The sequence below is a fragment of the Salvelinus namaycush genome, chromosome 31, assembly GCF_016432855.1.
Source record: "Salvelinus namaycush isolate Seneca chromosome 31, SaNama_1.0, whole genome shotgun sequence".
In the NCBI taxonomy this organism is placed as follows: domain Eukaryota; kingdom Metazoa; phylum Chordata; class Actinopteri; order Salmoniformes; family Salmonidae; genus Salvelinus; species Salvelinus namaycush.
In genome coordinates, this window is record NC_052337.1 from 42,852,915 (window position 1) to 42,877,262 (window position 24,348).

The following is a 24,348-nucleotide window of genomic DNA, read 5'->3' on the forward strand; positions in this document are numbered from 1 at the left end:
TGGGGTATCTGTACATTACTATTTATATTTTTGACAACTTTTACTTTTACAAAAGTGCTCGTTACATTTTGAATGCTTAGCAGGACAGGAAAATGGTTCAATTCACAAACTTATCAAGAGAAGATCCCTGGTCATCCCTACTGCCTCTGATCTGGCGGACTCCCTAAACACACACGCTTTGTTTGTAAATAATGTCGGAGACATGGTGCCGTCTGGTTTGCTTAATATAAGGAATTTGAATAAAAGGAATTTGATTTATACTTTTACTTTAACTTTTGATACTAAAGTATGTTTTAGCAATTACATTTACTTTTGATACTTAAGTAAATTTAAAACCAAATACTTTAAGACTTTTACTCAAGTAGTATTTTACTGGGTGACTTTCATTTTTACTTGAGTAATTTCTATTAAAGGTATCTTTACTCAACGATGTCAATTGTGTACTTTTTTCACCACTGCAACAATGAGACGGTCTATAGGGAGATCAGAGACATGGTAGTGTAGTGCCAGGACAACAACCTCTTCCTCAACGTCAGCAAGATAAAGGAGCTGATCGTGGACTACAGGAAACGGAGGGGCTATTGTTCGAGAGCTACAAGTTCCTTGCTGTCCACATAACTAATGATCTATCATAGCCCAAACACACCAACACAGTCGTGAAGAAGGCACGACAAAGCCTCTTCCCCCTCAGAAGGCTGAAAAGATTTGGCATGGGCCCTGAGATCTCCAAAACGTTATAAAGTTGCACTATTTAGAGCATCTTGACTGGCTGCATCACCACTTGGTATGGCAACTGCTTGGCATTTAGACCGCAAGGTGCTGCAGAGGGTAGTGCCTATGGCCTAGTACATCACTGAGGCCGAGCTCCCTGCCATCCAGGACCTCTATACCAGGCGGTGTCAGAGGAAGGCCCTAAAAATGGTCAAATCAAATCAAATCAAATGCATTTATATAGCCCTTCTTACAACAGCTGATATCTCAAAGTGTTGTACAGAAACCCAGCCTAAAACCCCAAACAGCAAGCAATGCAGGTGTAGAAGCACGGTGGCTAGGAAAAACTCCCTAGAAAGGACAAAACCTAGGAAGAAACCTAGAGAGGAACCAGGCTATGAGGGGTGGCCAGTCCTCTTCTGGCTGTGCCGGTGGAGATTATAACAGAACATGGCCAAGATGTTCAAATGTTCATAAATGACCAGCATGGTCAAATAATAATAATCACAGTAGTTGTCGAGGGTGCAACAAGTCAGAACCTCAGGAGTAAATGTCAGTTGGCTTTTAATAGCCGATCATTGAGAGTATCTCTACCGCTCCTGCTGTCTCCAGAGAAATGAAAACAGCAGGTCTGGGACAGGTAGCACGTCCGGTGAACAGGTCAGGGTTCCATAGCCGCAGGCAGAACAGTTGAAACTGGAGCAGCAGCACAGCCAGGTGGACTGGGGACAGCAAGGAGTCATCATGCCAGGTAGTCCTGAAGCATGGTCCTAGGGCTCAGGTCCTGCGAGAGAGAGAAAGAAAGAAAGAGAGAATTAGAGAGAGCATACTTAAATTCACACAGGACACCGGATAAGACAGGAGAAGTACTCCAGATATAACAGACTGACCCTAGCCCCCCGACACATAAACTACTGCAGCATAAATACTGGAGGCTGAGACAGGAGGGGTCAGGAGACACTGTGGCTCCATCCGATGATACCCCCGGACAGGGCCAAACAGGCAGGATATAACCCCACCCACTTTGCCAAAGCACAGCCCCCACACCACTAGAGAGATATCTTCAACCACCAACTTACCATCCTGAGACAAGGCCGAGTATAGCCCACAAAGATCTCCACCACGGCACAACCCAAGGGGGGGCGCCAACCCAAACAGGAAGATCACGTCAGCGACTCAACCCACTCAAGTGACGCACCCTTCCTAGGCATGGAAGAGCACCAGTAAGCCAGTGACTCAGCCCCTGTAATAGGGTTAGAGGCAGAGAATCCCAGTGGAGGGGAACCGGCCAGGCAGAGACAGCAAGTGCGGTTCGTTGCTCCAGAGCCTTTCCGTTCACCTTCACACTCCTGGGCCAGACTACACTCAATCATATGACCTACAGAAGAGATGAGTCTTCAGTAAATACTCACATGGGTAGGCAGACCATTCCATTAAAATGGAGCTCTATAGGAGAAAGCCCTGCCTCCAGCTGTTTGCTTAGAAATTCTAGGGACAATTAGGAGGCCTGCGTCTTGTGACCGTAGCGTACGTGTGGGTATGTACGGGAGGACCAAATCGGAAAGATAGGTAGGAGCAAGCCCATGTAATGCTTTGTAGGTTAGCAGTAAAACCTTGAAATCAGCCCTTGCCTTAACAGGAAGCCAGTGTAGGGAGGCTAGCACTGGAGTAATATGATCAAATTTTTTGGTTCTAGTCAGGATTCTAGCAGCCATATTTAGCACTAATTTAAGTTTATTTAGTGCTTTATCCGGGTAGCCGGAAAGTAGAGGATTGCAGTAGTCTAACCTAGAAGTAACAAAAGCATGGATTCATTTTTCTGCATCATTTTTGGACAGAAAGTTTCAGATTTTTGCAACGTTACGTAGATGGAAAAAAGCTGTCCTTGAAACAGTCTTGATATGTTCGTCAAAAGAGAGATCAGGGTCCAGAGTAACGCCGAGGTCCTTCACAGTTTTATTTGAGACGACTTTACAACCATCAAGATTAATTGTCAGATTCAACAGCAGATCTCTTTGTTTCTTGGGACCTAGAACAAGCATCTCTGTTTTGTACGAGTTTAAAAGTAGAAAGTTTGCAGCCATCCACTTCCTTATGTCTGAAACACAGGCTTCTAGCGAGGGAAATTTTGGGGCTTCACCATGTTCATTGAAATGTACAGCTGTGTGTCATCCGCATAGCAGTGAAAGTTAACATTATGTTTTCGAATGACATCCCCAAGAGGTAAAATATATAGTGAAAACAATAGTGGTCCTAAAACGGAACCTTGAGGAACACCGAAATGTACAGTTGATTTGTCAGAGGACAAACCATTCACAGAGACAAACTGATATCTTTCCGACAGATAAGATCTAAATCAGGCCAGAACTTGTGCGTGTAGACCAATTTGGGTTTCCAATCTCTCCAAAAGAATGTGGTGATCGATGGTATCAAAGGCAGCACTAAGGTCTAGGAGCACGAGGACAGATGCAGAGCCTCGGTCTGACGCCATTAAAATGTCATCTACCACCTTCACAAGTGCAGTCTCAGTGCTATGATGGGGTCTAAAACCAGACTGAAGCATTTCGTATACATTGTTTGTCTTCAGGAAGGCAGTGAGTTGCTGCGTAACAGCTTTTTCTAACATTTTTGAGAGGAATGGAAGATTCGATATAGGCCGATAGTTTTTTATATTTTCTGGGTCAAGGTTTGGCTTTTTCAAGAGAGGCTTTATTACTGCCACTTTTAGTGAGTTTGGTACACATCCGGTGGATAGAGAACCGTTTATTATGTTCAACATAGGAGGGCCAAGCACAGGAAGCAGCTCTTTCAGTAGTTTAGTTGGAATAGGGTCCAGTATGCAGCTTGAAGGTTTAGAGGCCATGATTATTTTCATCATTGTGTCAAGAGATATAGTACTAAAACACTTGAGTGTCTCTCTTGATCCTAGGTCCTGGCAAAGTTGTGCAGACTCAGGACAACTGAGCTTTGGAGGAATACGCAGATTTAAAGAGGAGTCCGTAATTTGCTTTCTAATGATCATGATCTTTTCCTCAAAGAAGTTCATGAATTTATTACTGCTGAAGTGAAAGCCTTCCTCTCTTGGGGAATGCTGCTTTTTAGATAGCTTTGCGAAAGTATCAAAAATAATTTTTGGATTGTTCTTATTTTCCTCAATTAAATTGGAAAAACACAATGATCGAGCAGCAGTGAGGGCTCTTCGATTCTGCACGGTACTGTCTTTTCAAGCTAGTCGGAAGACTTTCAGTTTGGTGTGGCGCCATTTCCGTTCCAATTTTCTGGAAGCTTGCTTCAGAGCTCGAGTATTTTCTGTATACCAGGGAGCTAGTTTCTTATGACAAATATTTTTAGTTCTTAGGGGTGCAACTGCATCTAGGGTATTGTTCAAGGTTAAATTGAGTTCCCCAGTTAGGTGGTTAACTGATTTTTGTCCTCTGACGTCCTTGGGTAGGCAGACTCCAGCCACCCAAGTTATAGACTGTTTTCTCTGCTACCGCACGGCAAGCGATACCAATGCACCAAGTCTGGAACCAACAGGACCCTGAACAGCTTAAACCCCCAAGCCATAAGACTGCTAAATAGTTAGTTAAATAGTTAACTTACTGTTAGTGTTTACTATCTGTCACTTTATTCCTACATATCTACCTCAATTACCTCGTACCCCTGCACATTGACTCAGTATTGGTACCCCTTGTACCCCAAGTTATCATTACGCATATCTATTATTACTTGTATTATTATGTGTTTCACTCTATTTTCTTTCTCTCTGCATTGCTGGGATAGGGCCTGTAAGTAAGCATTTCACTGTTGTTTACGAGGCATGTGTTCACATCTGTTGTTTACGAAGCATGTGACTAATACAATGTTATTTTATTTGACTATAATTTTGCCTTCCTGTTTTATACTTATGCAACAATATTTATTATATTCTACTGAACCATTTACTTTATGTTTGTATTATTTTATTATTTTATATGTTGTATTATTTCTTATTGTTGATGCATTGTCGAGAAGAAACCTGCAAGTAAGCATTTCGTTGGACGGTGTATATATACACCATGTGTATCTTGTTCATACAACTAATAAAAACTTGAAACTTGATGACTGAATCCTATGCAGAATATGTTTATCTGTCACTTATTTGACACTTCATTCGATTTTTATCCGACATTGTCTCTTAATTATCTCATATAGCCTTGTTTTATAATTTTGCAAAGATACACTTTGAAATGTAGTGCTGGTCTGGATGACAATAACCAGATAGGTCCCAGGGAGTGCTTTTCCTGATACACTCGAAGGAGGTGTGTTGTACTGCGCATGCGCAATGCAGTGGGGTTTGCGTTGTGTTTACAGCCCTAAATGCTGTTGCAGATGTAGCTAGCTAGTGCAATGTTATGATAACCGTCTTTGGAATAACACACAATTGTCGAAACAGGTAAGATATTCGACACTTATATGCATGTCTGTGTTAAATAAATAAGCTGAGTGTCTCCTCTGAACAGGACACTTTTAGCCTGGAGATATTTGAAGTGTTGTTAAATAGCTGGCTACTGTAACTAAGCCAACATTAGCTCAGTGGGCTGCCGAACGTTCAAGGTTTGTGAAATCACTTTGAAGGCCGAGCAGTTTTGCTGACGGTTTTATGTCCAAACTAGACAGTAACGTTAGCTAGCTAGCCAGACATATAGCTAGTGTTCCTCCAACTAATGGTATGGCAAATTAACAATTCTGCATAAACTCAGGGCATCACGAAGTTGGCTGGAGAAAGCAGAGTTATGTAGCTAGCTAGGCTAGCGGGTGTAACGTAACGAGGTAGTGCTTTCGCTGCTTGCTTTTCTCGGTATCTAACTACAGTAGCAATCTAACATTAGTGAGCTAGTTAGCTCTACCCGGTCCCAGCCAGCTACCGTTTCTTGTACTCAACCGTGTGTTAACTGGAAATGTATTTATTTACAGAAACAACTACCGCGCTATCGTAACCTTGCGTTGGCGTTATTTGCAAATGACGGGGACTGCTAAATTCGCTAGCAAGCGAACAGTAGTTGCTGGGTTCGGTAGTTGTAATATTCCATCATCTGTATTGGCAGATGACTAGTTAGCCAGCTAGTTAGTGCCCCCCTGATGATCTACAGGACACATGACGTCAGGGTAAATTACCACAGCCTATATGTTACTGTTATAACGTTACCCGTAACGTTAGATGACATGTCAGGGACAGCTAGTTGCCCCTGACAGCCAGGTAACGTCAGTTAGCTATGGTAAGACTGACTAACGACGACTATGGAATTTAGCCAAAGGGATATGAATTAATCCTCAACATTAACACGTGCCGCATTTCTCTGGTGCCTGTAATTTGAAAGAAGTATGGAACGCCGTTTGGACGTGTATCTTTTTTGACACGCAAAGACCCAATTGGCGTTCCATATTGAAGCCCTTTCTCCCTTGGTGATTATGAGTAGCGGTAGTCATGGTAACGGAGCCCAGGCCAGTTGAAGTTTGTTCACTCACCTGAAATACAGGCAGCAGTCGACAAAACAACTGTACTAGTCACACCCCCCTGAGCCATATTCAAATATTTGCATAAAAAAGTACAGGTGCTCACAGTAAGGGAAAGTTCCCTGGCCTACAGTTATCTATGATCAGTGTTTGTTGGAGTTGTTGTTGACTGTGTGCAGGTGTTTTGAATTCTGTGCCAGGCTACAGAATTTCTGCAATTTTCCATTGTGCAAATAGCTCACCCCACGTAGCCTTGAATGGTGTGCAACTCCAGGTATAGGCCTTGCTGTTGTTGCATTATGTCAGCCTGGCAGTAGCATCTAGGATGTGTACTATTGACAGCCATGTCCTGGACAGGAGTCAGACAGGATAAGGCTTGCACTTGCCCCATGAGAACTTTCACAAGTGGTGTTTGGAGCTAACCTATTACTAAACAAAATAGTCAGTTGTTCTGGAGGATGTCTCCTATGAGTCATTCCACCTCGAAAAGCACATATAAAGAGGATTTTGTTACCCACCATCTCAGATTGTTCTGAAATTGTTTCTGTAGTTAGAAACAGTTAAGATTAGCCTTCCTGAAGCATGATTTTATTAAAATATAATTAGATCTCTATGAAATTAAGCCTCTGAACCCAAATTGGCCCTTTTTTTAATTGATAGGATTCATATAATCTTCAATAAATATAGTACCTAACATTTAATTTGGTCTGTCATTCTTCCGAACAATGAGTAAGACATAAGAAATACAATAAAATGATCAATAGCCACCCACGGCAATCCCACCCCAATACAGCAATCCCACCCCAACAACCCGTCTACAGTATCAGTTCTCTATGTCTGACAAGTAGTATAGAGCTGCTGCTTGGAGTATTGCTTCTTCAACCTTTATAATGTACTCCCTGAGAATCTGGTGATATTTATTTTCCCATGTTCAGAGAAATTAGCCATTGAAGTCGCTTGCATTCTTTACCAGCTGCCGCTGTTCCTGCTACTGCCACCACACCCTTTTATCCATTTTGGTGGTCTCTTGTGTTTATTAAATGGATCACAACATTTTGCAATCAATTAGCTTAATTTCCTAGAGATCAAATTATATTTCAACAAAATAATGTTTCAGGAATGCTAATCGTATCTGTTTTTAACTGCAGAAGCGATTTCAGAACAATCTGAGATGGTGGGTGACATGTCTTGCTGAAATGACATGGAATGACCATTATGATACCTGTCTGATGCAAGACACCTGTCATGTTTTCTATGCAGAGGAGACACGTGACTAGTTTGTGGACTATTACTGTATCCCTGAAGTAGCCTAGAAAGACTTTCAGTTAGGGAGTGTCAGTGTGGACATATGTGGTGATTGATTGATGGTAATGTGCAACATTTTTTACAAGGAAAGGCTATACGCCAGGCCAACAATTAGGCTACAACTGTGATTGAGCATGCATTTTTTTCAATCGTCCACGAGGGCTGGGCGATATGGCCAAAATATCATAGCGCAGTATTTTTCACATTTTTGACAGTGTTTAATGGTATTTTAGGTTTTTGAATAATAAAAGTTCTAAAAAGGCTTCATGAGTAGCGCCTGATCCTAGGGTGGCAACACATTATAAGTGATTTTAATGGGTCTTTCTCCATTCTGATTGTTTATACTGTTCAATCAAAAGCTGGAATATAGTGGGCGCTTTGAATGCAGTGTTGTTTCAATCAAGGAAGTCGTTTTCATTGCAAGTTAAAGCGTAGTGTTAGCTAGCGAATGTTGTGTGATCTGTGCGTTAATATTCTTTGTATCTCAATCTATTTGCATTGCTAGTTATAGCCTACTGTTAGCTAGCTAGCTAACATTGAACCTAGTTGGTTAGCTTTAGCTACCTGCTGACTCATACAACAGAATTTCATACATGGTGGCTAGCAATGACAATCAGTTTGTATTGCTAGTAGTATGGGTTGGGGTTGTGATTCATTGTTTAGATAACTAACTAACTAACTAGCTAGCTAGCTACATGTCTAAACAAAATATTCCACTTCGCTAGACGATTGCATGACCCATCAACTTAGCCAGTGTGTCTGGGGGTGATTATGGCCATCTATTGTATTTCATGAATGTGTACATGTCTAGACAGTAGTGACCCATCCACTTAGCTAGATGTGACTGGGAGGTGGTTTCAGCATTTCTTTCACATGACCCATCAATTTAGACAAGTGTGTCTGGGTAAGCATCATCTAATAATTATAAAATATTTTTTATCTGTATACTTTCTATTTTTGATATTGCTACTATGCACATGCAAGTAACCATTTCACTGTACCGTTTACACCTTCTGTATTCTGTGCATGTGACAAATAAATGTTGATTTAATTTATTGTATAGTGTGTGTTTACCAGAGACGGTATTGCGAAGAACAACATGACCTGCACCAAAGTCAGATTAGAATATAGGCCAAGGACTAGATAAAGTGTTTGTTTTTTATGCTACATAAAACCGAATCGAGGTGGTAGGTCACATATACATACGTTGCATTCAGAAAGTATTCAGACCCTTTGACTCCCCGGGCGCCGAAGACGTGGATGTCGATTAAGGCAGCCCCCCGTACCTCTCTGATTCAGTGGTGCGGACGACACATTTCAGTTGAAGGCATTCAGTTGTACAACTGACTAGGTATCCCCCCCTTCCCTTTCCCAATTTTTTTTTCTCTCATCAATCTACACACAATACCCCATAATGACAAAGCGAAAACAGGTTTTAAGAAATGTTTGCCAATGTATTAAAAATATAAAACAGAAATACCTTATTTACTTAAGTATTCAGACCCTTTGCTATGAGACTCAAAATTGAGCTCAGATGCATCCTGTTACCACTGATCATCCTTGAGATGTTTCTACAACTTGATTGGAGTCCACCTCTGGTAAATTCAATTGATTGGACGTGATTTGGAAAGGTACACGCCTGTCTATATAAGGTCCCACAGTTGACGGTGCATGTCAGAACAAAAACCAAGCCATGAGGTCAAAGGAATTGTCCGTTGAGCTCCGAGACAGGATTGTGTCGAGGCACAGATCTGGGGAAGGGTACCAAAACGTTTCTGCAGCATTGCATGTCCCCAAGAACACAGTGGCCTCCATAATTCCTAAATGGAAGAAGTTTGGAACCATCAAGACTCTTCCTAGATAGAGCTGGCCGCCTGGCCAAACTGAGCAATCGGGGGAGAAGGGCCTTGGTCAGAGAGGAGACCAAGAACCCAACGGTTACTCTGACAGAGCTCCAGAGTTTCTCTGTGGAGATGGGAGAACCTTCCAGAAGGACAACCATCTCTGCAGCACTCCACCAATTGGCCTTTATGGTAGAGTGGCCAGATGGAAGCCTCTCCTCAGTAAAAGGCACATGACAGCCCGCTTGGAGTTTGCCAAAAGGCACCTAAAGACTCTCAGACCATGATGATTCTCTGGTCTGATGAAACCAAGATTGAACTCTTTGGCCTGAATGCCAAGCGTCACATCTGGAGGAAACCTGGCACCATCCCTACGGTGAAGCATGGTGGTGGCAGAATCATGCTGTGGGGATGTTTTTTAGGGACTGGGAGACTAGTCAGGATCGAGGGAAATATGAATGAAGCAAAGTACAGACAAATTCTTGAAAACTTGCTCCAAAGTGGTCAGGACCTCAGACTGGGGCGAAGGTTCACCTTCCAACAGGACAACGACCCTAAGCACACAGCCAAGACAGCCCAGGAGTGGCTACGGGACAAGTCTCTGAATGTCCTTGAGTGGCCCAGTCAGAGCCCCGGACTTGAACCTGATCGAACATCTCTGGAGAGACCTGAAAATAGCTGTGCAGCGACACTCCCCATCCAACCTGACAGAGCTTGAGAGGATCTGCAGAGAAGAATGGGAGAAAGTCCCAAAATACAGGTGTGCCAAGCTTGTAGCGTAATACACAATTAGACTCAAGGTTATAATCGCTGCCAAAGGTGCTTCAACAAAGTACTGAGTGAGGGGTCTGAATACTTATGTGAAAATTGTTTGATTTTTTTCATTTTTAATAAGTTCTCAAATATATAAACCTGTTTTTGCTTTGTCATTATGGGGTATTGTGTGTCGATTGAGGTACAAAAATAATTGTATACATTTTAGAATAAGGCTGTAATGTAACAAAATGTGGAAAAAGTCAAGGGGTCTGAATATTTTCGAATGCACTGAACAAAATTATAAGCGCAACATGCAGTTACAGTTCATATAAGGAAATCAGTCAATTGAAATAAATAAGTTAGGCCCTAATCTATGGATTTCACATGACTGGGCAAGGGCACGACGTTGGAGGTGGTTTATGGTAGAAAATGAACATTAAATTCTCTAGCAACAGCTCTGGTGGACATTCCTACACTCAGCATGCCAATTGCACGCTCCTTCAAAATTTGAGAGGAATAATCTTTTTGTGCCTATGGAAAAAATTCCGGGGTCTTTTTATTTCAGCATATGAAACATGGGGCAAACACTACTTGTTGCGTTTTTATAATTTGGTTCAGCGTAGTAAAAGGGCAGGATACCGTATATCTTCCACATAATACTGTTTTAGTAGGTTATGATAGGAAACCTTGTAAGATCTCTTCAAGAATATCCATGAATCACCCCGAGCCACTGTAAGCTTGTGGCTGTGACTGAGTGCCTTCGTCTGAATAAGATGGTTATCACCAACCGCACAATGTGATTCAGTGACTGTCGCCGTTTCTCTCTTTCCTTTCTCGTCTCTCTCTCCTCTCTTGTGTATCGCCACTCGTGATTCGACTGTCCCAAGCTCAACTCTGTAACCCCCCCCCCCTCTCTCTGCCTTTTGAAATCACTGCAGCGAATTTGGTTGAAGCTAGACTATGTGTTGCAAGCCTGAGTAATCACACTCACAGTCTTCCTCTACCCTTGTGAGGTGAGATGAGATGCACTGAGAGAAGAGGAGAGCTCAGCTGGCCTGGCTTGGCCTGGCAGGCCTTAAAGCAGCCAGTTCGGCTGGAGAGGGAGTGAGAGTGAAAGAGGGAGAGAGTCAACTCCTCGATCACACCGGCATTGCATTTTGGTACACCAGAAAGAAGTACATTAATTCCCGATGGAACGCCGTGTTTGCCTTGCAGAGGCAGTTGCAGTGCGTTCTGTGTGGTGCATACGTTGAATTTATCGAACGTATGCGTCAGACTGTGTGCGTAGACAGCTTGACAGAAATGCTAGCATGTTGAACTTTTGTTGCACAAACATCCAGATGATGCTGCGTACTATTTTGCATAATGACACTATCGCTGCGATCAAGGCTTAAGAGTCCCCCTGCAGTGCCAGGACTGAAGACATAGCTGAACACCACTGAAAGGCTGTGGCAGCTGAGTAACGAGCCGAACCCAAATATCCAACCTCGTCTGGCAGTTGTATCGAGTAAACCCTAGCCTAACTCCTCTAATAGTCTGACTGATGACCGTTGTATGAGAGGCTTTATTAACAGCCCAGCCAACTGTAGAAGATCGGCTACATTAGCCTTACCACATTTTTGTCAAGATGTGGAACATCTCGAAATGTCAAGATGGTCTTTCTGAAGTGATATATTGGTGGTGTTGTCATGGTGACACCTAGCTGACATGACAGCTAGCTAGGCAGGACAGAAGATCGGGTCATAGCGTTAGCTCAGCAGTCATAGCGTTAGTTCAGCAGTCAGACTTAGCATCACCCCCATTTGCTTTCTTCCTATACATGCGTTAGAGAGAGGGGGAGGGAGGGAGGGAGGGAGGGAGGGAGGGGGGAAACATCAGAAGCTTGTATTTCAGTCTTTCTTGTTTGTCCAGTTTGTTGTTCTGGTTGCCATTTAGCTGTAATGTCCTGAGGCAGTGAGCGAGAGAGGGGTAACAAGAGAGAGCGAGGTAGCGAGAGAGAGGGGTAACGAGAGAGCGAGAGAGAGGGGTAACGAGAGAGAGAGAGGGAGCTGCACAAAGAGGGGGATATATACAGAGAGAGAGAGCTGCAGAGGCAGAGGGAGGGAGAGAGAGCTGCAGAGGGAGGGAGAGAGAGCTGCAGAGGGAGGGAGAGAGAGCTGCAGAGGGAGGGAGAGAGAGCTGCAGAGGGAGGGAGAGAGAGCTCCAGGGTGACGGGGAGAGAGCTCCAGGGTGACGGGGAGAGAGCTCCAGGGTGACGGGGAGAGAGCTCCAGGGTGACGGGGAGAGAGCTCCAGGGTGACGGGGAGAGAGCTCCAGGGTGACGGGGAGAGAGCTCCAGAGAGAGCTCCAGAGAGAGAGAGCTCCAGAGAGAGAGAGAGAGCTCCAGAGAGAGAGAGAGAGCTCCAGAGAGAGAGAGAGAGAGCTCCAGAGAGAGAGAGAGAGAGCTCCAGAGAGAGCTCCAGAGAGAGAGAGAGCTCCAGAGAGAGAGAGAGAGCTCCAGAGAGAGAGAGAGAGCTCCAGAGAGAGAGAGAGAGAGCTCCAGAGAGAGAGAGCTCCAGAGAGAGAGAGAGAGAGCTCCAGAGAGAGAGAGAGAGAGCTCCAGAGAGAGAGAGAGAGAGCTCCAGAGAGAGAGAGAGAGAGCTCCAGAGAGAGAGAGAGAGCGCTCCAGAGAGAGAGCGCTCCAGAGAGAGAGAGCTCCAGAGAGAGAGAGCTCCAGAGAGAGAGAGAGCTCCAGAGAGAGAGAGAGCTCCAGAGAGAGAGAGCTCCAGAGAGAGAGAGCTCCAGAGAGAGAGAGCTCCAGAGAGAGAGAGCTCCAGAGAGAGAGAGAGCTCCAGAGAGAGAGAGAGCTCCAGAGAGAGAGAGAGCTCCAGAGAGAGAGAGAGCTCCAGAGAGAGCGAGAGCTCCAGAGAGAGCGAGAGCTCCAGAGAGAGAGAGCTCCAGAGAGAGAGAGAGCTCCAGAGAGAGAGAGAGCTCCAGAGAGAGCTCCAGAGAGAGCTCCAGAGAGAGCTCCAGAGAGAGAGAGAGCTCCAGAGAGAGAGAGAGAGCTCCAGAGAGAGAGAGAGAGCTCCAGAGAGAGCTCCAGAGAGAGCTCCAGAGAGAGCTAGAGAGAGAGAGAGAGAGAGAGAGAGAGAGAGAGAGAGAGAGAGAGAGAGAGAGAGAGAGAGAGAGAGAGAGAGAGAGAGAGAGAGAGAGAGAGAGAGAGAGAGAGAGAGAGAGAGAGAGAGAGAGAGAGAGAGAGAGAGAGAGAGAGAGAGAGAGAGAGAGAGAGAGAGAGAGAGAGAGAGAGAGAGAAAAAAAAAAGGACTGACTTGCCATTGAGAAGGGTATACACAGGAAAGGCTGTGCAACCACTGCACAATAGCAGAACCTGAGACGGAGCTGCATTTCCTGACAAAATGTCAAAAATATAAAACAATTAGTGTCATTTCCCCAAATTTGATACCCTAATTCAAGGTTTCAAAGACCTCTCTGATGAGAGTAGGCTACCCGTCCTGTTGGGGGAGGACGCAGAGAGCTGTGGGTTGGCAGCGCACTACATTGCTGCCTGCCATAAGTTGAGGGACAGTGTCTGACAAACCAATCAACATGTACTCTACTGTATGCTTATTGTTATTGTTGAATGTATGGTTATTTTGACACTTGGTTATTGTTGTTACTGTTGTCCCGTTGACAATTTTTATATTGTAAATATCCAAAATAAGCTTTGGCAATATGTACATTGTTACGTCATGCCAATAAAGCGAATTGAATTGAGAGAGAGAGAGAGAGCACCACAGAGAGCGAGTCGAGTGCCCCGGAGAGAGAGACCATATATACACCTTACACACACTAATGAATTAACACGGCCACCAAAAGAAAGAGGGCAAAATCTTTGCTTGCTTTATTGACTTTAAAAAAGCATTTGATGCTACGCAAAGTAAAGGGCTATTCTAAAAAATTCTCCAAAGTGGGCTTGGTGGTCAGGTGTATGACTTAATAAAAGGTATGTACACAGAAAACAAGTGTGCAATACAAATCAAAAACCAAAGAACAGAATTCCTTTCACAACGTCGAGGTGTGAGACAAGGCTGCAGTTTGAGTCCAAATCTTTTCAACATTTATATCAATGAATTAGCAGACATGTTGGACCATTCTCCAGCCCCAGGACTCACACTATTTAACACAGAGGTGAAATACCTGCTATATGCTGATGACTTGGTACTTCTATCACCAACCAAAGAAGGTCTTCAACAGAACATTAATACTCTAGAGCAATATTGCCATTATTGGGCCCTGGCAGTAAATAATAATTTAAAAAAGCAGATGTCAGAAACACAAATATAAATTCACCCTGAACAACACCATAATTGAACAGACTAAAAATGACACCTACCTTGGTCTGACCATATCTGCATCGGTAAACTTTAATATGGCAGTGAATGCACTCAAAGAAAAAGCCTGCAGAGCATTGTATGCAATAAAAAATGAAATTATTCAATATCAACATCCCAATTACAATTTGGACCAAAATATTTGACAGTGTAATCCTACCAATAGCTCTTTACGGAAGTGAGGTTTGGAGGCCACTCAATAAACTGGACTTTAAAATGTGGGACACCCTACACGCAGAATTTTGTGGGAAAATTCTACAAGTCCAGAGAAATACACCAACTAATGCATGTAGGGCAGAATTGGGCCGCTTTCCAGTGGTAATGAAAATACAGAAAAGATCATGACATTTTTGGCTACATCTAAATTCAAGTCCAAATTCAAGTCTGCAATTTAAAGCACTTCAAACCCAAGAGCTGAGCGCAGAAACGAGCCCTCTCAGTCAGCTGGTGTTGGACCTAACCAACCAAGCTGACACCAGCACCGCATCAAAAGAAAGAATTTCAATAAACATAATCATGAACCAATCAAAGGACTCATATTTACAACATTGGAAAAACGAAACAAAATACCAAAGCTGACTAAATTGCTATCTGACCTTTCTGACATTTTGGAGCTGCCTTACTCAAGAAAGTAAAAAAGAGACCATGTTTGTATGCGGCTTTATTTAATCTTTTTATTTATTTAACCAGGTAGGCTAGTTGAGAACAAGTTCTCATTTACAACTGCGACCTGGCCAAGATAAAGCAAAGCAGTGCGACACAGACAACAACACAGAGTTACACATGGAATAAACAAACATACAGTCAATAATACAATAGAGAAAGTCTATATACAGTGTGTGCAAATGAGGTAGGATAAGGGGGGTGAGGCAATAGATAGGCCATTGAAATGGCAGCAGCGGTATGACAACCAGCACATTCATGAGCATGCAGTAGGACTTTCCTCAGTACTAAATCCTCGGCGACCCACTGTGCTGTCAGACTCCGCATGCTCATGGGGCTGATATCGCTGGTCCAAATGTCAGTCGTCAAGCTAATAGCAGTGACGCTATTACTGTGTAACTCCGGTAGGGCAACATCTGAAAAATAGCGCACTTGGTTGTGTGTACCGGTGCTCGACCAGTCGGCAAAAGCCAACATCACCCACGACAGAGAACGGTTGATTGTCACGGGCAATGAATTCCATTATCTTGGCTTTAATGTATTTAACCAACAGCAGACGTTGTGTGCTAGGTTAGGAATGCTGTGTTGCATGTGTAGCGCTACATTTTACGTTGCGTCATTACGTCATGTACCTACGTTCTATAGATATTCACGTCAGCTTTGACATCGGTTTGGAAACATCGGGGTGTTAAAACTAAACATTCCGATATGTTCACCGATATATTGTGCATCCCTAGTCAAGATTTGAGGGAAAGATGAACGTAGCAAAGTACAGAGAGGTCCTTGATGAAAACCTGATGACATATGTAATGGGGAATAAAAATAAAAATGGCAAACAAATCACACAATGAAACAATGCATGTGCAAGCATTTTGCGGGAGACAGTTGAGCCATTCTGGAGAGAGGCTCGCCTATATCTTCACCACACACCCCTCCCCTTCTTCTCGTCTCAACACTTTAAACTTATACCCAAGACACGTTATCTTCACACGTAATTGAGATGCTTTCATTGACAGCCGCAACACAATAATCAGCTAGGCCTATTGCCACCCGCTCTGCCCAAATTACTGGCTTCTTTTTTTTTCAAGAAGATAATGATCCTCGATTCCTCTGTGGTTAAGTCATGCTTTCTGGTGAAGTATTTTGAATGATTTCATTTAGTTCTGTATAGACAGGAGAAATTAGGATAATTTACGTAAATGTATTTCCATTCACTTCCCTATTGGACCCATTTCTCGCCTGTTCTATTGGTTTTCATATCAACTTTATTTCGTTGTTCAGAAGCCAAAGGCAAAATCCTAGTCATATTATCAACCCATCCTAGTTTTTGGATCTTTAGATTCCCCCTATTTCTATGTTTCTAACAGAGATGTTAATCTCTGTCACATATGGAACCGCTATCAGGTGCTCTGTTTAGAATGGTGTTTTTCCCTTTTAATTGCATTTTAGCAAATGTTTCAAAATTACGTTTTATTGGCTGCTTCATTACATGAGTTGCATGTTCTGCTAAGATGCATTACCATAATCTACATCTTATTTCTGTCATTCTGAGCACAGTGGGTGGACACCCTAATGGGTTATATGCATATGCATATGGGTCCGGTAGATTTCTCAATCAAACTGAATCGCAATAGTTTCAAACTAAAATGTATCTTTCCTGTATTGTATTGGAGCCCAGTGCCTTCAGGAAGTATTCACACCCCTTGACTTTTTCCACATTTTGTTGTGTTATAGCCTGAATTTATAATTGGATCAAATTGAGTTTCCCCCCCCCCCCAAAATGTCAAAGTGGGATAATGTTTACAATTGAATAAAAAATGAAAAGCTGAATGTCTTGAGTCAATAAGTATATTAATCCCTTTGTTATGGCAAGCCTAAATAAGTTCAGTAGTAAAAATGTGCTTAACAAGTCACAATCAGTTGCATGGACTCACTCTGTGCTATAATAGTGTTTAACATGATTTTTTAATGACTACCTCATCTCTGTACCCCACACATACAATTATCTGTTAAACTCAATTATTGCGCAGTGTATGTGGTCCATGCAAGTCCCTCAGTCAAGCAGTGAATTTCAAACACAGATTCAACCACAAAGACCAGGGAGGTTTTCCAATGCCTCGCTAAGAGGTGGGTGGGCGGGGGGCAGCAGCCATTGAATATCCCTTTGAGCATGGTGAAGTTATTAATTACACTTTGGATGGTGTATCAATACAACCAGTCACTACAAAGATATGGACGTCCTTCCTCACTCGGTAGCTGGAGAAGGAAACTGCTCAGAGGCCAATCATGAGGCCAATGGTGACTTTAAAACAGTTACAGAGTGTAATGGCTGTGAGTAGGAGACAACTGAGGATGGATCAACAACATTGTAGTTATTCCACAATACTAACCTTATTGACAGAGTGAAAAGAAGGAAGCCTGTACAGAATACAAATATTCCAAAACATGGACCCTGTTTGCAACAAGCCACTAAAGTAATACTGCAAAAATTGTGGCAAAGCAATTCACTTTTTGTCCTGAATACAAAGTGTTATGTTTGGGGCAAATTCAATACAGAACATTACTGAGTACCTCTCCATATTTTCAAGCATAGTAGTGGCTGCATCATGTTATGGGTACGCTTGTAGTCATTAAGGACTAGGGAGATTTTCAGGATAAAAAATAAATGGAATGCTAAACACCGGTAAAATCGTAGAGGAAAACCTGGTTCAGTCTGCTTTCCACCAGACACTGGGAGATGAATTCACATTTCAGCAGGCATAATAACTTAAATCATGGTCAAATCTACACTGGAGTTTCTTACCAAGAAGACAGTGTTCCTGAGTGGCCGAGTTACAGTTTTAACTTAAATCTGCTTGAAAATCTATGCAAGACCTGAAAATGGTTGTCTAGCAATGATCAACAACCAATTTGACAGATTTTGAAAAGAATAATGGGCAAATGTTGCACAATCCAGGTGTAGAAAGCTCTTAGAGACTTACCCAGAAAGACTCACAGCTGTAATCGCAGCCTAAGGCAATTCTAACGCATTGAGGTTGAATACTTATCTAATCAAGTTATTTTTGTCTTATTTTTCATTTATTTTTTGACATTACAGAGTATTTTGTGTAGATTGTTGACAAACAAATTAGATGATAAAATCCATTTTAATCCCACTTTGTAACACAATTTTTTGGGGAAAAAGTCAAGGAATGTAAATACTTTCTGAAGGCACTGTAACTAGATCCGTATTGAATCGTGTTGAAAGGGAAAGATCCACTGTAAACCTGGAATCGCACGATATGTTGTGTGGTCCTCCCTCTACAGCTCGGGAAACCATGCAGTTTATTAGACTCCAGGTGAAATAAGTTACGATGAACTTCACAGGGTGGTGAAAGTGCTCAGTGATGAACTTGGTGCTCCTTTCCAATAAATATTGAGGATCTTATTCTGGTGACTTGATGGTCGATGCTTGACTGCCATTTGGCAAATAAAACCTTTAATAATCTCACACTGTATCTTTGAGCTGTTGTTGGCTAGTGCGCACCTGCTAAAATCAGAGTAGGCACATTTGCTATTTAACGCAACAATTTTTGTGACCTAACTATCGAGTTGAAAATGCGATGGAAACACATTGAACTTTACATTTTTATTCAGTACATGAAAACTGAAGTGAAAAAGTACTTTTTGTGTGCACTACGTCATCACGCACTGATTCCTTTCCCCAACAAGTCCGTTTGGTGGAAACACACCACTGTGGGAAAATATCCATATTTTCATGAAAATCTGTTGTCATTTGGATGGAAACTTAGCTGCTGATAACAAAAAACCCGAAATATATATATTTTTTTACTTTTATTTCATAGTGGCGCAGACAGTCCACATTCTTTGGGGAGAACCCTGCTCTGCTCTCATGTAGCGCCCTATAGAATCCGCGATATGGACGGAATCAAGGAATCCAGACATTAAAACGGAATTCAACAATATTCAAAAATGTATTGAACTTAGTAGGAAATCAACTAAATGTTTTGAACTTATTAGAAAATGTATTATTTGCCCAAGAGTATGATAAGACCGTAACAAAATGCATAAGTATTTTCCTTATAGCAGGTGCAGCAAAATGCTAATGTTACTAGCTCCTAACAATGCAGTAAAATGTCAAACTATTTCAAATATAAGGGGACATTTAAAAAAAAAAATACATGAAATCAAGAACAGCGGATCTGATTAACAATCCAAATAGTACTGTTGCATTAATCAAATGCAATCTGTACAAACAGTATGTACACGGAGAATTTCCACAAGATCAACTAAGAATGATATGTCTAGCAGTAGATGTTTTAGAGTAAACTGTCAAGAATCCAGTGTATACATTATGGCAGATGGAAAGGCTTTCCCTAAAACTTAAAGGGTATCTACAGACAATTTTTTTTTAAATTTCTAAACATTTCTCCCAGACCTCAAAAGTGGTCTCCTGATGTGGTTTAAGCATTCTTGGCAATTTAAGAACCTCCAATTTTGTTGTATTTTTCTATAAAAAAAAAAGAAGAAGTTTGATTTTGAGAGTGAGCCTAAAAAAACAGAGAAAAATCTGAAACAGAGAAAACAAAATAGAGAAAATGGGATTTGGGGAAAAAACGAAACGGAATTAGGCAAACATGTAAATGTATTTTAAAATGCCCTGCATGCATTTATTAGTAGTCACCCGCTGGATCCAATGAGTTGAATCATGTCCCTCCCTGGAATTTAAACCTAGGTTTTAAGTTAGAGTCAGTATAACAGCAGTATATGGCAGGCAACACAGCTCCCTAGCCTCCATATCCAACCACCCACCCCCAGGTCAGATAGTAATCAGACCCACACGACTACTGCATTTCTTTTGGGTAAAAAGCTCTTTGATCATGTCATCCTTCACAGACACAAAACCTGTCTCACCCTACTCAGCTGTTTCTGGGACAAAAGCTGAAAAATGACACCATGGAGGATGGCATCATCATGGCTTTTCTGTTTCACATAGCCCAGAAGCCCACAGAAATTGAGACTAAATAGGTCCATTTTCTTTCACCCAATGTTCACATTTTGTGTTGATTTTGAATGTGTGAGTCTGCAGCTTGCAGAGTGAATGGCCTGAATTGTACTTAAATCAGTTATAGAACCCATTGACCTTTATGGTTGTGAGGTCTGGGGTTCGCTCACCAACCAAGAATTCACCAAATGGGACCAACACCAAATTGAGACACTGCATGCAGAATTCTGCAAACATATCCTCCCTGTACAACGTAAAACACCAAATAATGCATGCAGAGAAGAATTAGGCCGATACCCGCTCGTTATCAAAATCCAGAAAAGAGCCGTTAAATTCTACAACCACCTAAAAGGAAGCGATTCCCAAACCTTCCATAACAAAGCTATCACCAACAGAGAGATGAACCTGGAGAAGAGTCCCCTAAGCAAGCTGATCCTGGGGCTCTGTACACAAACAGACCCCACAGAGCCCCAGGACAGCAACACAATTGGACCCAACCAAATCATGAGAAAACAAAAGATAATTACTTGACACATTGGAAAGAATTTACAAAAAAACAGAGCAAACTAGAATGCTATTTGGCCCTAAACAGAGAGTGCACAGTGGCAGAATACCTGACCACTGTGGTTGAGAGAATGCCAAGAGTGTGCAAAGCTGTCATCAAGGCAAAGGGTGGCTACTTTGAAGAATCTCAAATATAAAGTATATTTTGATTTGTTTAACACTTTTTTGTTTACAACATGATTCCATATGTGTTATTTCAAAGTTTTGATGTCTTCTACAATGTAGAAAATACTAAAAATAAAGAAAAACCCTGGAATGAGTACGTTCGTCCAAACCTTTGACTGATACTGTATATATTTTTTATTAGGCTAATGTTTAAATATATTGTTGAACATTTATATCTGTTTATAAAATCTGCTTTATTTTTTGCCTGATTCAGTTTTTTCTGAAATTCATTTTTCTCAGTTATGTTTTTCCAGGTTTCTGTTTTTTCCATTTCCCCCCCATTTTTTTTTTTTAGGTCTTTCACTCTCAAAATCCCAATTTTTCGAGTCCACAGTGCTTCAACCACATCAGGAAACCACTTTTGAGGTCTTGGAATTCTTTTGGGTGTAGTTACCCTTTAATTCAAGTGTGCACCAGCAATTGACCATTGTTTGGTTATTAATGTTTCTGTAGCGCTCATGTGATTGCAGTTTGCAAAACAAATGGCCACTGGATTGATGCGAATAATATCATGATATCATTCTGCCAGGCAGTCATCGGCAATTTTTCTGGGGGGAAATCCTTTTTCCCACAAGGCGGATGTCATTACATTAGCTTCATCGCTAATGGCTACACAAAGTTCTAGCGTTCATGTGCTGACAGAGAAGTTAAAGGAAAATACTAATCACTGATTTTGTTCATGTCTCATGATAATCTTCGGGAAATGAATGAATGTTCTAATAAGTTCAATACAATTGTTTTTATATTGTTGAACTCTGTCTTAATGTCTGGATTCCACGATTCAGTTCGCGTTCTCCGCAGTGCGGATTTTATAGGACCCCATTTACGGGCATATCAAAGTTCCAGAGTGGGATCTCTGCTACTTTTTGAGTTATGATCCAATTTGTAAGCACTACCAACTGAGTGAATGTGAAAATGGATTCAAAATGGTTGCTCTCTGCTGGTGATTTGCAGGATGTGCAATGATGCAAGTAAAGTAGGGCTGTGATTGGTTACGTTGCCTACTGTACCAATTTCTCTGGAAAAATTTGTCATAATTTTGAAACAAGCTGAGATCCCACTATGGATCTTTGATATACCCCTAGAGTATATTATGTTCAACAATATATTGAAAAAGTAGCCAAATTAAAAAATATATATTTTCAATATTAGTGTGTATATTTGCCAATATTCATTAATTAATGTATTTATTTTTATTGAAATCAACAGAGCAAGCAGTAAAGCTTCATATAACACCCATTTTTGCTTTGTAGCACCTACAGATGAAACACAATGTAGTCTTAAAGGAGGCCTGGGTACGGCCAAAATGTAATAAATATGCAAACTTTTATGAATTATTTCTCAATTCTACTTTGATACAAAATGTCAAATATATGTCAACAATCCTTCCTCTAAAATACTATTCTACGGCCAAATCGTGGTATTTTTGTTGTCCTGGTTTCGTGAGTAATCACTCTTGGAGTGTGTGTTATTGACACACTGTAAAGCACCTAGCCGTTGCCTTTGTGTGAGCGGCTCCCATGTCTGTTCCTCTTATTTCTCCATTGTTGGGAGGGATCCAAAAATAGCCTCCTGTACGGTTCTTGATCCTCTGCCAAAACCTTATGTTGCACTTTTCTTCCTGTTCCACACATTGTCACCTCCCTTCTCGTTCTCCGCTCTGTTTCCCTCTGTTCTCTTCCTGTAAGTGTAGCTAGCTACTGGACTCCGAGGAATCAAAATGGTGGTTTAGTTCCCTGGGGAGCTGGGAAGAGAAACGGACGTTTTTTTTCTCTTAGAAAATTAGACTGTAAATGAGCCCGGTTTTGAACATTATTTGGGGAAATCATTTCCTACTGCTCAGTAAAGTGAAGATTTGTATTGGTTAAACTATATTACAGTCACATAGCCTAGTCGTGCAGCCCGGTTGTGATGGGCGTCAGAGGGATCTTGTGGGATCATGTGAACTGCTCCAGGGGATGCATGACAAGGATGTAGAGCAGAGCTGCGTTGAGATGGAGACAAACAACAGTCAGTGTGTGTACTGTAGGCCTATAATAGGCTGATTTAGATTACTGTTTGCATATTGCCATGGAGATGATGGAGGCTACCTACTGGAGGTGTATTCTCCATGGAAAACACCAGAGTGATGGGTGGGGATGTTTGTGACAGCTCAACTCCCTCATATCCATCCACACATCCAAAGACTTTGTATTGTATGACATTTGATTTTGGCATTCACCATGGCTTTACCTTGCATTCTCTTACTTTGCAGATGATACGTTTTAGATTCTCTGTTACTGAAATTAATGAGACACAACTTCCAATGCAGAATATGGATGGGGTTTTCTTATTTTACATCTCTATTCTCACTCTCTTCTATTCCCACTCTATTCTATTCCCATTCTATTCTCACTCTATTCTATTCTCACTCTATTCTATTCTCACTCTATTCTATTCTCACTCTATTCTCACTCTATTCTATTCACATTCTATTCTCACTCTATTCTATTCCCATTCTATTCTCACTCTATTCTATTCTCTATTCTATTCACATTCTATTCTCACTCTATTCTCACTCTATTCTCACTCTATTCTATTCTCACTCTATTCTATTCTCACTCTATTCTATTCTCACTCTATTCTATTCACATTATATTCTCACTCTATTCTATTCCCACTCTATTCTATTCTCACTCTGCTCTCTCAAAAACTCTTTCCCCGTTTCTCTGTCAACAGAACTAGCTCAGTGTTTCCTCCCTCTGGTGGTTAGTTGTAACTGCACACGCTCAACCTAGCCTCCCTGTAGGAGTCCTTGATACTTTCCCAGATAATACCCCTATCATTTTTTTTGAGACTACTACGTGTTAAATAAAAAATGCTCGGCCTCATTTCATCATGACATTTATTTTTGTTTTTCCTTTTCTAGGTGATTTTACTCATTCCCCCTCCATTCATGAGCCTGGCTTGGTTTAGCTGTCATGGATGACAAGGCCTCGGTGGGGAAAATTAGCGTGTCGTCCGACTCAGTATCCACCCTGAACAGTGAGGACTTTGTGCTGGTGTCGCGGCTGGGGGACGACACCCCAGGCTCCTCCACTAATAACGGTAGCGATGACGAAAAGACAGGACTGAAGGTAAGAAGAAATAAAGAGTGCCTGGCTGAGTGAACAGAACTCTGACATTTGGTGAGTTCCCAATTCACTCTCTCCCTTCCCCTTCACCTTGGCCCTAAGCCCCTAACCATATGATGTTTGCACTGCAGATCTAAATTGCTTGGGTAGGTTTAAGGTTGTAAGCAATGTTGTGATGGAAGTTCCTTCCACCATATTGCTTAGGCTGGTCCTACCCCTTGCAGATTGGCAAAGTGCAAACAAAGAAAGGGTTAACGCCAAGGGGAAGGAATAGGGAGCGAATTGGGACAGGTGTGTGAAACTCTTGATTTCTTCATCGTCAACTCACCTGAATACCACGGCCTCAGTCAGTGGGTCAT

The 24,348-nt window shown here is 41.9% G+C and overlaps 1 protein-coding gene across 3 annotated transcripts in view; it reads left to right on the forward strand.

Annotated features, from left to right (window-relative positions):
• The first annotated feature begins 5,053 nt into the window (after nucleotides 1-5,053).
• Nucleotides 5,054-24,348, forward strand: part of LOC120026363 (rab GTPase-activating protein 1-like) — a 137,853-nt gene continuing 118,558 nt past the window's right edge. For all 3 annotated transcript variants that reach the window (XM_038971203.1, XM_038971204.1, XM_038971206.1), the window contains exons 1-2: nucleotides 5,054-5,146; nucleotides 23,785-23,992. In XM_038971203.1, the coding sequence (XP_038827131.1) occupies nucleotides 23,837-23,992 (156 nt within the window). In that variant the 5' untranslated portion in view covers nucleotides 5,054-5,146; nucleotides 23,785-23,836. The remainder of the gene's footprint in view (nucleotides 5,147-23,784; nucleotides 23,993-24,348) is intronic.